General features: G+C 45.7%; 1 protein-coding gene across 1 annotated transcript in view; it reads left to right on the top strand.

The window, feature by feature from the left end:
- Positions 1-13061, top strand: part of LOC138580104 (trypsin-like) — a 40338-nt gene that overhangs the window by 20236 nt on the left and 7041 nt on the right. Inside the window, exons 3-4 of the mRNA XM_069650382.1 lie at positions 2127-2380; positions 6588-6724. Coding sequence (XP_069506483.1) covers positions 2127-2380; positions 6588-6724 — 391 coding nt within the window. The remainder of the gene's footprint in view (positions 1-2126; positions 2381-6587; positions 6725-13061) is intronic.

Raw genomic sequence — 13061 nt, 5'->3', positions numbered from 1 at the left:
TGAAGGGCAATTTGGTGTGCATATTCGGCAATTTTATCCAACAAGGACTGCCCGTTGACGTGCAATCCAATATGACAACGTCATCGGCATATGTGAGCCACTGGAGGCTGACATTCCCCAATTTACGTGGTAAAGAGGCTGAGCTTTTCAATCCTGCTCCCCAATCCGCCACATGAAGATTGAATGAAGTGGGAGCATGGATAGAACCCTGTTTAAGGCTACTATTGGTGGTACTCCAACCTGTCATCATGCCATGGTGATCCATATGTACTTTTACCCTAGTGGTGTTGTGTAGATTAAACCATTAGGTATGTTTCAGTTCTTAAGCTTCACTCATAGTTCATGCCTCACAACAGTGTTGAATGCAGCACTATTTTCTCTAAATGCCACATAGACCGGTTGGTTGCGTATCAATCAAGCCTGTTGGATAACAGTAACTAGTGAACAGTGATACATGAAAACTCTTCTCGGCATGTAGAATGCTGACTCACATAGAAGTCTGTCCCCATTGTAAAGGAAATAAATATGTGCATCAATATTGGGGCAATAAGGCCTGAGACGGTGGGCCATTACTGCCTAAGGTAATGCCCGCAGGGCCCACAGTCCCCATAGGTGCTAATGGCCCGCCATCAAGGGGCTTATTGCCATTAGTACCCGGCCCGTTAGACAGGGGTACTAATGTTGTTTTTCCCCCTGCTGCGAGTCGTGTTGCGTTTCGCAGCCGGAAAAAAAAAGTTACAAAAAGTTCAAAAAGAATGGCCACCATGGACCAAAAACGTAGCCCGTTTTCTGTTTCCGTGGCGGCCATAGTAAACAAAAAAAATGGCCGCCATGGAAAGGGAGAACGGACTACAAGTAGTCCCTTCTCCCATTCCGTGGCTGCCATTCCCAGAACGAAAATGCAGCCGGGGATCTAAGCGAGCTGCACGCCGTTGTGCGTTCGGGATTACCATCAGGTAAGGCTCGGAATCCAGCCAACCAGAGGTAAGTGATTTTATTTTTTTATGGTGCCAGGTGCTAATGAAACATAACGTATAACTGATACAAAAATGCATGTAGATTTGCTTTTTGCCTATCATATCAGTACAGAAACAAAACATGTATGTTTGGTCACCCAAACACCTAAGTGTGTTCAATATAATCACACAGGCAGTAGGGGGTATAAAACCTTCACATCAAAACAGATCTTCTGTATTTTAATGTACCATACTGACAGTAATTTAACACAAAGTCTAATTTAATTAGATAAAACGTGTATATTTAACATACCTGTAGTAGTATACGTCCACTTTCAGAACAGCAAAGAATTAATGTAGTAAAATGTATGGCATATCAAATAAAATAGTATGAAAATGTGACACAATAACTTACATATGTATTACAGTCGTGTACATTCTGTTTTTTTATTTGTAAAAATAATATTTCTATTCTTTTTAAATGATTCACATTGAGTTTCTTTTCTGACATGAACAAATATTGTGAGTAGTACTAGTGTTATTAATGTATCATTATTGGTCAAACTTGTGTTACATTTATTATTTATAACACCATTATTTCGGATCCAACTGATATAGTATTAAAGCAAACACAAAAAAAGATCAACTTGAAGCACAATATGAAACTACATTAGTACTACACACAGAAGATTTTCTGAAAATGTTACATTTAATAATTATGTTCCAACCCTTTAAAAGGAAACTTTGACACTTTAAATTGTCGTACATTTAAAAACAATCTTTAAAGCCATAAGAGAAGACTACATTTCTTTTTGGAATTGTTTTCACAATGTAATCACATGCTTCTATAATAATGTTATCATGTAACACATTTAGAAATCTAAAGGTTGTAGACCCCTGTACTACTGTCAAGGTTCTGCCAGGCAAAGCATGCATTGTGCCACCAACCCTTGCAAATATACATATAACATGTATTACTACCAGGAATTAGACTTTGTAACAAAATTTAGCACCATTGTGTCATGCAAATTTGATTGGTTTTGAACGATTGATATTAAACGATGCACTGGGGTATCTCATTCCATGAAAGGTCTTCGTTATAAAATTCTAGAGAGTAATGCAATTTGCGTTTAATAAAGAAACTTTGTAACCCATCACATCTCTCCTCAGCCGCATCCAGGTCAGACTCGGGGAGCATAACATTAAGGTTCTGGAAGGAAATGAGCAATTCATCAACTCGGCCAAAGTGATCTGGCACCCCAAGTTCAGCTCCAGGACCCTCGATAACGACATCATGCTCATCAAGCTCGCGACGCCCGTCACCTTCAGCGCTCACATCCAGCCCGTCGCGCTGCCCACCCAATGTGCAGCGGCTGGAACAGAATGTCTAATCTCAGGCTGGGGCAACACCCTCAGCAGTGGCAGTGAGTGGCAGCACAATGACACTGTCTGATATTTCAATGTGTGTACAGTATTCGTCTGATTTCCTTGAGCTTGCTTTACTACTTTTATTGTGGTTGTGTATTACTTTGATTCATTGCCTCAGCACACTCGTGAGTCCCTCATGCATCCAACATTGCATTGTGTACTAATTTATAATTCTCCAAACCAGCCTTGGAACACAGCCCAATTATCACAGCCCTTTAGGACATATGCTGCTCCTCCCTTTTTCAGAATTAAGGTCCAGCTAGCAGGACAGACATGCACCCATGCTATCGCAAAACATCCTTCGCCCGCTGCATCCCTGCTCCCATCCTCTTATCTTCCCGGCCTTCATTTTCTTTCCTCCAACAGATGACGTTCATGATACCCCTGCCCCAAGTTCTAGTCCCTCTCAATTACCAGGTGGATTAAGACATACCCTGCCTTATGAATCAGACATCCATTGCTCCGGGACACTTTTTATTTTAAGAGTCCTGTACTGTGGTTGAAAAAGGATTGGTCCTAATGCGACACGGGGACAATACCTTTATGAAAGGGTAACTGCAAGAAGTTCCGTTTAGGCAAATCCTGATTATTACCCCAGAGTTTCCCTTAGCGCTAATGGTTGGTAGCCAGGAAAGGCTTGACCAGTCAATATGGGAAGGCCTACCTTTTACCGTGTCCATAACTCTACATATATGCTATTTAGCTTTCACGGGTATAATATGTTTAGGGTACATGCTTCTGTATCGCCATGCTTATATTCAGAGTGTTAGCAAATTCCTTTGCCTTCATGCTCACGCAACTCTCTTGCTGAGAGCGTTCCCTTGATTTTTCATCCACCTATACCAAGAGTTGACCCCAAGGAGGTCCATGGAGCCCCGTCTTGCTTATAATGGTTGTGTAAATCTCCGGACGGCCCCTTAACTCCCTTCTCTCTTCACCCACTCATGTGTCTCCTGCTCCACCCCGTGAGCCCTAGAGTGTGCCTCTGTGGCAGGCTGGCAACAGCATGAGACAGTAAGCCTTGCTGTCTGGTTCAGCTCGGTGTAGTGCTTAGTTTGGTAGAAAAGAAGTGGCAGGGCCCAAATATTTTCTTGCATGGGTGAGGGGCAGTTCGCTATCTACTGTTGACACCACCCACTGTTGCTCAATACAGTGTCGCCCAGCTTCTCCATAGAGTGTCACGCGGCTGCGCCCTACGGTGTCATGCTGCTGCTCAATGCAGTGTCACACGGCTGCTCCATACAGTGTCGCACGGCTGCTCAATGCAGTGTCACACGCCTGCTCAATGCAGTGTCACACGCCTGCCCCCTACGGTGTCACACAGCTGCTCCATGCAGTGTCACACGGCTGCTCCATGCAGTGTCACACGGCTGCTCCATACAGTGTCACACGGCTGCTCAATGCAGTGTCACACGGCTGCTCCATGCAGTGTCACGTGGCTGCTCCATGCAGTATCACGCAGCTGCTCCATGCAGTGTCACACGGCTGCTCCATACAGTGTCACACGACTGCTCCATACAGTGTCACACGACCGCTCAATGCAGTGTCACACGGCCGCTCCATGCAGTGTCACGCGGCTGCTCTATGCAGTGTCACGTGGCTGCTCCATGCAGTGTCACATTGCTGCTCCATACAGTGTCACGCGGCTGCGCCCTACGGTGTCACACGGCTGCTCCATGCAGTGTCACATGGCTGCTCCATACAGTGTCACACGACTGCTCCATGCAGTGTCACGCGGCTGCTCCATGCAGTGTCACGCGGCTGCTCCATGCAGTGTCACGCAGCTGCTCCCTGCAGTGTCTCACGGCTGCCCCATGCAGTGTCACACGGCTGCTCCATACAGTGTCACACGGATGCTCAATGCAGTGTCACACGGCTGCCCCATGCAGTGTCACGCGGCTGCTCCATGCAGTGTCATTTGGCTGCTCCATGCAGTGTCACATTGCTGCTCCATACAGTGTCACCCGGCTGCGCCCTACGGTGTCACACAGCTGCTCCATGCAGTGTCACACGGCGGCTCCATACAGTGTCACACGGCTGCTCAATGCAGTGTCACACGGCTGCTCCATGCAGTGTCACGCGGCTGCTCCATGCAGTGTCACGCAGCTGCTCCCTGCAGTGTCTCACGGCTGTCCCATGCAGTGTCACGTGGCTGCTCCATGCGGTGTCACATGGCTGCTCCATGCAGTGTCATGCAGCTGCTCCATGCAGTGTCACATTGCTGCTCCATACAGTGTCACCCGGCTGCGCCCTACGGTGTCACACAGCTGCTCCATGCAGTGTCACACGGCGGCTCCATACAGTGTCACATGGCTGCTCAATGCAGTGTCACACGGCTGCTCCATGCAGTGTCACACGGCTGCTCCATGCAGTGTCACATTGCTGCTCCATACAGTGTCACGCGGCTGCGCCCTACGGTGTCACACAGCTGCTCCATGCAGTGTCACACGGCGGCTCCATACAGTGTCACACGGCTGCTCAATGCAGTGTCACATGGCCGCTCCATGCAGTGTCACACGGCTGCTACATGCAGTGTCACGCGGCTGCTCCATGCAGTGTCATGCGGCTGCTCCATGCAGTGTCACATTGCTGCTCCATACAGTGTCACGCGGCTGCGCCCTACGGTGTCACACAGCTGCTCCATGCAGTGTCACACGGCTGCTCCATACAGTGTCACACGGCTGCTCAATGCAGTGTCACACGGCTGCTCCATGCAGTGTCACGCGGCTGCTCCATGCAGTGTCACGCAGCTGCTCCCTGCAGTGTCTCACGGCTGCCCCATGCAGTGTCACGTGGCTGCTCCATGAGGTGTCACGCGGCTGCTCCATGCAGTGTCACACGGCTGCCCCATACAGTGTAAACACATTTGGGGTTAAAGCACCAACTCCCGCTGGTTCATTGAAGGTGAAAACATTAGTTGTGTCATGAAATAAGATACATGTTTAAGTATTTCTTTTAAACACATCTTTGTTAACATGTTGCTCTAATCATATCGCTGTTGAGTGGAACATGTTAACCATCTCACCACAGGAAAAAAGAGCAAACATGTTTTCCTCCGATGGTAAATTGATAGACGAATCTAGGCAAATCATTACTGAACTGAGGAGTTGCCTGTCAATCACTGCAGCAATATGGTCTTGTATAGGTTGGCACTTATGGCTGGCTCTCTTGTTCTATATGGGTCTGGTCACTGACTTTGCCCCTCCCTTGGGGCTCTTGGCCGGTGACTGTCCTGTTGTTGTCAGCCCACCCTGCTGGGTATTACACTAGAGAATCGGCAGCAATGCCGTGCAGACTCAGTGGAGCAGTGCGGGGACATGGCCAGCATCAGTGCCCAGGCTTGCCACCTTGCATCTCATTGTTTTATCAGGAAATGGATAAACAGTCCTGCCCTGTGAAGGTTAACGTGCCAGCCCAGGATGCAGAGACCCTGGCCAGTGAACACTGCTGTATATTGTTCTGTTACTATGACTGACAGTTGCAATAATAGAATTTCCAAAATACTACAGCATAATCAAGCTGAGCTTAAGAATAGGTGCCCTGGCTCAGGAATAGGTGCCGGGGCTGAGCCCTGGCAAGCCCCTCCAGAAATGAAGCACTGGCTCAGTGGCCTCTGCAGTGTAGGGGGGCTCCTCAAGGTGGACCTCAGCATATACATCTCGGCCTAAAATGTTTGTGCCCCAATCACACCTGATGTCTGTCAGTTAATATTGTATGCGCCCCAGTAAATGATCTAAACCAAAGTGTCTACTTTCCTCTAGACTATGTACTGCACATTGGACTTTAAATAATGCTGCTGAGACCCCCCACAGTCCATGCTGTGTTGCCTGGATATTGCTTTGAGGTTAAACTAGTGAGATCGATCGGCGGCAGACGCCAAGGCAGCCATCCAAACATTGCTCTTATGCAAAAAAAATGTGCACATTAATTTAATGCCAACTTTAAAGCATAGATAACATTGAATAGTGCAGAAAGCTTCAGCCCCTCCCCCATCTTACATGAGAATCTTTACTAGGGCAACAATAAAGCAAAACAAGATAGCACATGTAGTAAATGTAGTGCTTTCTATGTTACACAGCAAACATAGTTCAAACACAGTCTATGTATTGCCCTAATACAGTGCAAACGTTTTTAGATAACTTGGATTGTGGAGAAACCTGCTTGTTTTATTCAGTGTAATATGATCAAATTTCTCCCCCGCAGGCAAATACCCGGATGTTCTTCAGTGTCTGAATGCTCCCGTCCTGAGCGATGACGAGTGCAACGACGCGTATCCCTTCCAGATCACCGGGAACATGATCTGCGCCGGATTCCTGGAGGGCGGCAAGGATTCCTGCCAGGTAACTCCTTCTACTTCCTGCTGTCTATGGTCATTGATCTGAAAGAAAGACTGCCTACCAGTCTGCCTTCTATGTCTATCTACTTGGGAGATTTGCCCCAGTATAGAGGGATTGTACCAAGCTGAGGCGACCAGTGTGTTACCCCACTTGTCCTCTCCCACCCTAAGAATTGGAAAGATCCTGAGTCTCAGCCAGGCCTGCAAGGCCCCCCAAATACCAACACACTACCCAGATTAAGAACAGCAAAACAAAGAGAAGTCTTAATCTTGACAGTGTACCCCTATCTTTGCCAGGCATTTAATTGGAAATTGCTGTGCAGTACAGCTGGAGTCAAGGGATGAGTTGCATTTTAATGTGGGCCAAACCCAATGCCAATGCTTTTGGGCCGGGTGGGCAGAAATGAGGAGTACACAAACCACTTCACTGTGCTAAACCCTTCTCCTATGTGTATTCGCAGCTTCCCTAAAAAGTATTATGTGTGGTAGTGGGACTCAATTCTTTTAAGAAGGTGGGCTGCTCTGACCTGGACTATAGCCAGGGTTAGACTGGGACCCAAAAGAGGCCAGGGAAATAATGTTCAAAGTGGCCCCATGTTACACATTTTGAGTAGGCCCAACCTTTTTCCTGCGAGAAAATGTGGAAATAAAATAGAAGAACACACAAAAGAGGCCCATGGCGCAGAGGCCCATGACACAGAGCCCATGACACAGAGGCCCATGACACAGAAGCCCGCCCGGACATCTCCAGCGTTCCCTGTAGGCCGATCCACACCCGACTATGGTAACAGAAAATATATTTCTTACGTGATCCCAGATCAAAACTCTTCAGAAATGATTTCTCCGAGGCTTTTGTGACTGTTCAGTTCTCGCTATGAGTGTGGAATACCCTATTCAGAAACATCTAGTAATTACCCTCACTGCATGAAGTATATTTAGAGGTCTGCGTTTATAATGACAGCGCAGCCGCTGCAGGTGTGGAATCATGCCAGGCGTGCTGCAATTCAGGACTACTGCACATGGGACTTTTTAAACACCCCATTTCATGTATTGGAAAGTTTTTTAAAAATGCATCTCCGTCTCTGGGTGTTGAAAATTCAAGTAGAACGGCAGGGGGTGATGCCTTCTCTGCGGGATGCCATATGGGAGTGGGGACCACCACATATATTCAAAATGGTTGCTCAAACTAACCTTATATTTGCAGTTAGCCACTTTTGCACTGTGTGGAAACATATGACCCCAGCAAAGACCAAGGAGACATCTTTGTCTCGGGGGGATAGCTCAGGGGCAACATGCTGACCTTGGAAGCAAGACGTCACGGAGCACCACAGGTTCAATCCCCGGATCCGCGCTTAAAAGCTTGCGGGAATCTTTAATATAACAGCAGCCTTGTCTTGAACATTATGAAGGCAGATGATATTGGCCAATGCACTTTGCGATGAAACTGCCCTTCTTCAAGGTGAATTCTGCCTGATTTGAAGTCTGCACAGTCAAGACAAAAACGTGCGCCTTCGTAGAATGCTTTGTAATATATTTCCTGTACATCGATCATTGATTGGGTGCTTCAGTAGGCTGGTTTCACACATCCTGAAGACAGATATTGCCCTGATGAAGGACCATTTTGGTCAAAAAAAGCGTAGATCAATATCGTCTGCCATCACAGTGACACATTTTCAGTGTGATGAATAGCAAAAAGGGCCCGGCTAAATGAATAAGGGATTATTAGGGAAATGTTCACAGCACAAAGCGTAGGCAAAGGAAACAAGGGGAAAACGCAATTAGAATTAAAATGGGATGGGAGACAAATCTTCATGGTTAAGGTTACCAAAGGAGGATAAAGCAATGGACAGCGGGAGGGGTCAATAGTTGGTTGTTAGGGTAGGGGCCTTGGTCAAAACATAGGCTGTAAAAAATGCAGTCACTTCACTCTTTCAAAAACATGTATTTGGTCAAATCACCTACATCCCGATACCGTAGAAGTGACCGAATCCAATGTTTTCGAGGACAAAGTAAACAAAGTTATTTTTTTTTTCTTTTTACTGAAAAAAAATAACTTTTTAACTACAATATATGTGGGGTGGGCTAAGGGATATTAATAAAGGTAAGGGAAATGAGTTGGGGTTGAGGGAGGTTTCCCTCTTACGTGCAGAACACATGCACACCGAATAACCTGCCGGCTCATGCAGATGCCACACACAGTTGTCATTGGTTATTTATACATGTTCGGAATTCCATTGTGCCTCCTAATTTTCACTGATTTCCTATTCTGACTGATTATTAAAGTGCATCCTACCTAAATAGGTGAAATTGAATAGATAGGCAGTTCTGGAAAATGAATACTAGGAACTCGTTTGAAACATATCTTCTTTCCTTAACCCAATCACAGCATTCTGATGCTTTGGTAAAAGAGTTATAAATAAAAGTAAAAAAATACAAATATTTGTTCTTTTTAGCGATCACACTTCTCATCATGAACAGGTGGACTTTAGTGATAACCTATTATAAAAGTGGGGCACAGACAAGATTTGTTTCCATAACAGAGGCAAAGTGGAGGTATTAGCAGAGTAGTAGTTACTATACTATAATTAAAGCTCCCAGTATTTATTTGTCAACATATCCATCTGTGTTTATCAGCATTTATTGAATAGCCAATATTTTTGCTTTTATCCACATTTATAGTTGGTCTGTTAACAAAATAATTTGCAGCTAGTTATTTTCTGCATTTAGTCAGATTACACATGTAGTGCCTAGATGCTTGTATTGGAAAGCTCCTAGAGCCGGGTTCTTGCACATCAAGGCTAGATCAATTTTTTGACTTAAAAGAGCTGTCCCCTATGCTGGCATCATAAACATCCAAGCAGTCCTTTAAACTATTTTAAAGGGCAATACATCTATTGTCTTTGCCACTCCATTGTGTTACTTTGCACAGCCATTGTTCTGCAAGGCGTAATTGACAACCTCAAGAACTAATCAAGACACTTGACTTTCTGCTTTTTTCAATTTGTACAAATAAATACTGAAAGGAAGCAGACTGATTTCCATCTGTAATTATGTGTAGAAATCATAAACACTGTTAAATCAGAGCCCCAATTATAATTCTCGAAAGCCTCCCTGTTCCATCAGCGATGCTGGGCAATAGTCTAAATAAATTGTTACCTTAGGTGGCACAGCCAGCAGCGGCACAGCCTTAATAGCCCCAGACATAAGTCAGTGCTCGGAAAATACTTATCTAATATCTATACATGTGCCAAAACTGTTGGCTTTGCCAATGATTGTTTTTAGCAGGACTTCAGTGAAGGACACTCACATGCTTATAAATCAAGTGACTGAAGGCCGGCTTGGTATGGCATTTTTATTACACCAATAGCACATTTACAGCTCAAATTAAGCCACTAACTCTCTGAAGACTGTTTTGAAATAACACTGAAAGGCACGTCAAGTACAACGTTTTATGTTGTTGCTTTATGTATGTAGCTCAAACAGATTCCAGACGGTATGTTTTGGGCGAGTATGGGCAGGAGTGGGTGAGAATGGCCATAGGTATTAGCAAGTGAATGGATAACCCACTTGTTGATACAGTCTAGTAGTAAAAGGTTTCTCCCTCTCCTTTTCGAGCACTGTTTGTTAGTATATTGAATGTCCCTAAAACATATTGTGCTCACTTCTAAATAACCTAATCCTTAGGATGTCTTTGTTTCGTTGCCACCTAGCATGATATTCATGCAGATACATACAACCACAAAAAGCCACTTTTTTCTTCAATAACCACGAACAATCAAATACATTGGGGGCCATTTTGTTGATGATAAACATAGGAATTAGCAAGGCCATGGGCAGTCAATGGGTGGGTGAATATGGCTTACCCCCACAGTGTGGGTGGGGGGCGGTTATGGCTGGTTATGGCCGACTAGACCGAGCTAAGGTAGGTGAGGGCTGTCGGCCATTGCCAGCAATGGCAGTATCCTACTGCAGAGGTGAAAGCCATCCGAACCCCGGGTTTCAACCGGGGTGCCGCTGCAAATGTTTTTTTTAATCTGTCTGGAGATTTACGCTGCTTGCGCAGCCAACCTCCACGGGAACAAAATAAAATAAAAAAGATGGCTGCCGCCTTAGGTAAAGGGACTAAGCCCCTTTTCCATTTCTGTGATGGCGACTGGGCGACGGGGGTGCGCTAGGACTGGAGCACAAAGCTCTGGTCCAGCAGGTAAGTGGGTGGGGGGGGGTAGGAGGTGCCGAAGGGGTTGGAGTTATTCTCGGGGTTAGGGGGTGGAGGCGGGGAGCCAACAAGGAGAGGCTCCCTGTTGTCTCCCCACAATAAAAACAAAACAGAGAATGTGCATTCTTGCCCGTTGTTCCAGCCACCTGATTGGCTAAACTGTCTTCCCCGGCTGAGAATCAACATACAACACCATCCCCACCTCTCTCTAAGCTACACTCTAATGGAATAATTTCAATTTATAGATGCCCCAACTTATAGCCAGAACCAATCAGAAGGCTGCAACCATGTGTGAGCGCCAGCTCCTCCACGAAACGGAAAGGAAGAAAGAAAAGCACTATAAAAAGCAGCTTTGGGGGTCAGACTCTCCCTGAGAAAATAACTGACTGCTCTCTTTCCAAGGAAGCAAACTACAAAGTAAACCAGACCATACCAATACAAAATAAATAGGTAACCAGGAACCCATGTTAGGCACTCATGGAGGTTGAGTATACAGTCAACATGGGTGCTGTCACTAGCCATTTTATGCGCCCAAAAACTCTAAAATCTTTAAACACGCCTCCCAGCTCCACCCACAAGCTAAAAAAAAAGGAAGATGCTGGTTAGGCCGGGTACCCCCTTTGATAATAGCAGAGTGATTTCTCCCCGACAAAAGCAAATAACCGGTTAAATGTATTTCCATCACAGGAAGAGAGCTTCATTACGTGTTTGGCAGAATTTCCTCTGTTACGTTTGCCCAACTCGTTCACCGTTCCTGCCACTTACTTTGGCGGGAAATCAGCCATTTTATTGCAGGGAGGGAGCCTCATTACGTGTTTGGCAGAATTTTCTCTGTTACATTTGCCCAACTCGTTCACCGTTCCTGCCACTTCCTTTGGCAGGAAATCAGCCATTTTATTTTAGGGAGAGAGCCTCATTACGTGTTTGGCAGAATTTCCTCTGTTACGTTTGCCCAACTCGTTCACTGTTCCTGCCACTTCCTTTGGTGTGAAATCAGCCATGTTGCTTCAGGGAGAGAGCCTTATTACGTGTTTGGCAGAATTTCCTCTGTTACGTTTGCCCAACTCGTTCACCGTTCCTACCACTTCCTTTGGTGGGAAATCATCGATTCTATTTCAGGGAGAGAGCCTTATTACGTGTTTGGCAGAATTTCCTATGTTATGTTTGCCCAACTCGTTCACCGTTCCTGCCACTACCTTTGACGGGAAATCAGCCATTTTATTTCAGGGAGAGAGCCTTATTACGTGTTTGGCAGAATTTCCTCTGTTACGTTTGCCCAACTCGTTCACCGTTCCTGCCACTTCCTTTGACGGGAAATCAGCCATTTTATTTCGGGGAGAGAGCCTTATTAAGTGTTTGGCAGAATGTCCTCTGTTAGGTTTGCCCAACTCGTTCACCGTTCCTGCCACTTCCTTTGGCGGGAAATCATCCATTTTATTTCAGGGAGAGAGCCTTATTACATGTTTGGCAGAATTTCCTCTCGTATGTTTGCCCAACTCGTTCACCGTTCCTGCCACTTGCTTTGACGGGAAATCAGCCATTTTATTTCAGGGAGAGAGCCTTATTACGTGTTTGGCAGAATTTCCTCTGTTACGTTGCCCAACTCGTTCACCGTTCCTGCCACTTCCTTTGGCGGGAAATCATCCATTTTATTTCAGGGAGAGAGCCTTATTACGTGTTTGGCAGAATTTCCTCTGTTACGTTTGCCCAACTTGTTCACCGTTCCTGCCACTTCCTTTGGCGGGAAATCAGCCATTTTATTTCGGGGAGAGAGCCTCATTACGTGTTTGACAGAATTTCCTCTGTTACGTTTGCCCAACTCGTTCACTGTTCCTGCCACTTCCTTTGACGGGAAATCAGCCATGTTGCTTCAGGGAGAGAGCTTTATTACGTGTTTGGCAGAATTTCCTCTGTTACGTTGCCCAACTCGTTCACCGTTCCTGCCACTTCCTTTGGTGGGAAATCATCCATTTTATTTCAGGGAAAGAGCCTTATTACGTGTTTGGCAGAATTTCCTCTGTTACGTTTGCCCAACTTGTTCACCGTTCCTGCCACTTCCTTTGGCGGGAAATCAGCCATTTTATTTCAGGGAGAGAGCCTTATTATGTGTTTGGCAGAATTTCCT

Source organism: Ambystoma mexicanum, chromosome 3p (genome assembly GCF_040938575.1).
Source record: "Ambystoma mexicanum isolate Mex_15411 chromosome 3p, UKY_AmexF1_1, whole genome shotgun sequence".
Classification (NCBI taxonomy): Eukaryota; Metazoa; Chordata; class Amphibia; order Caudata; family Ambystomatidae; genus Ambystoma; species Ambystoma mexicanum.
The sequence above is the reverse complement of the archived record's forward strand: the minus strand, read 5'-3'. Positions and strand labels throughout refer to the sequence as shown.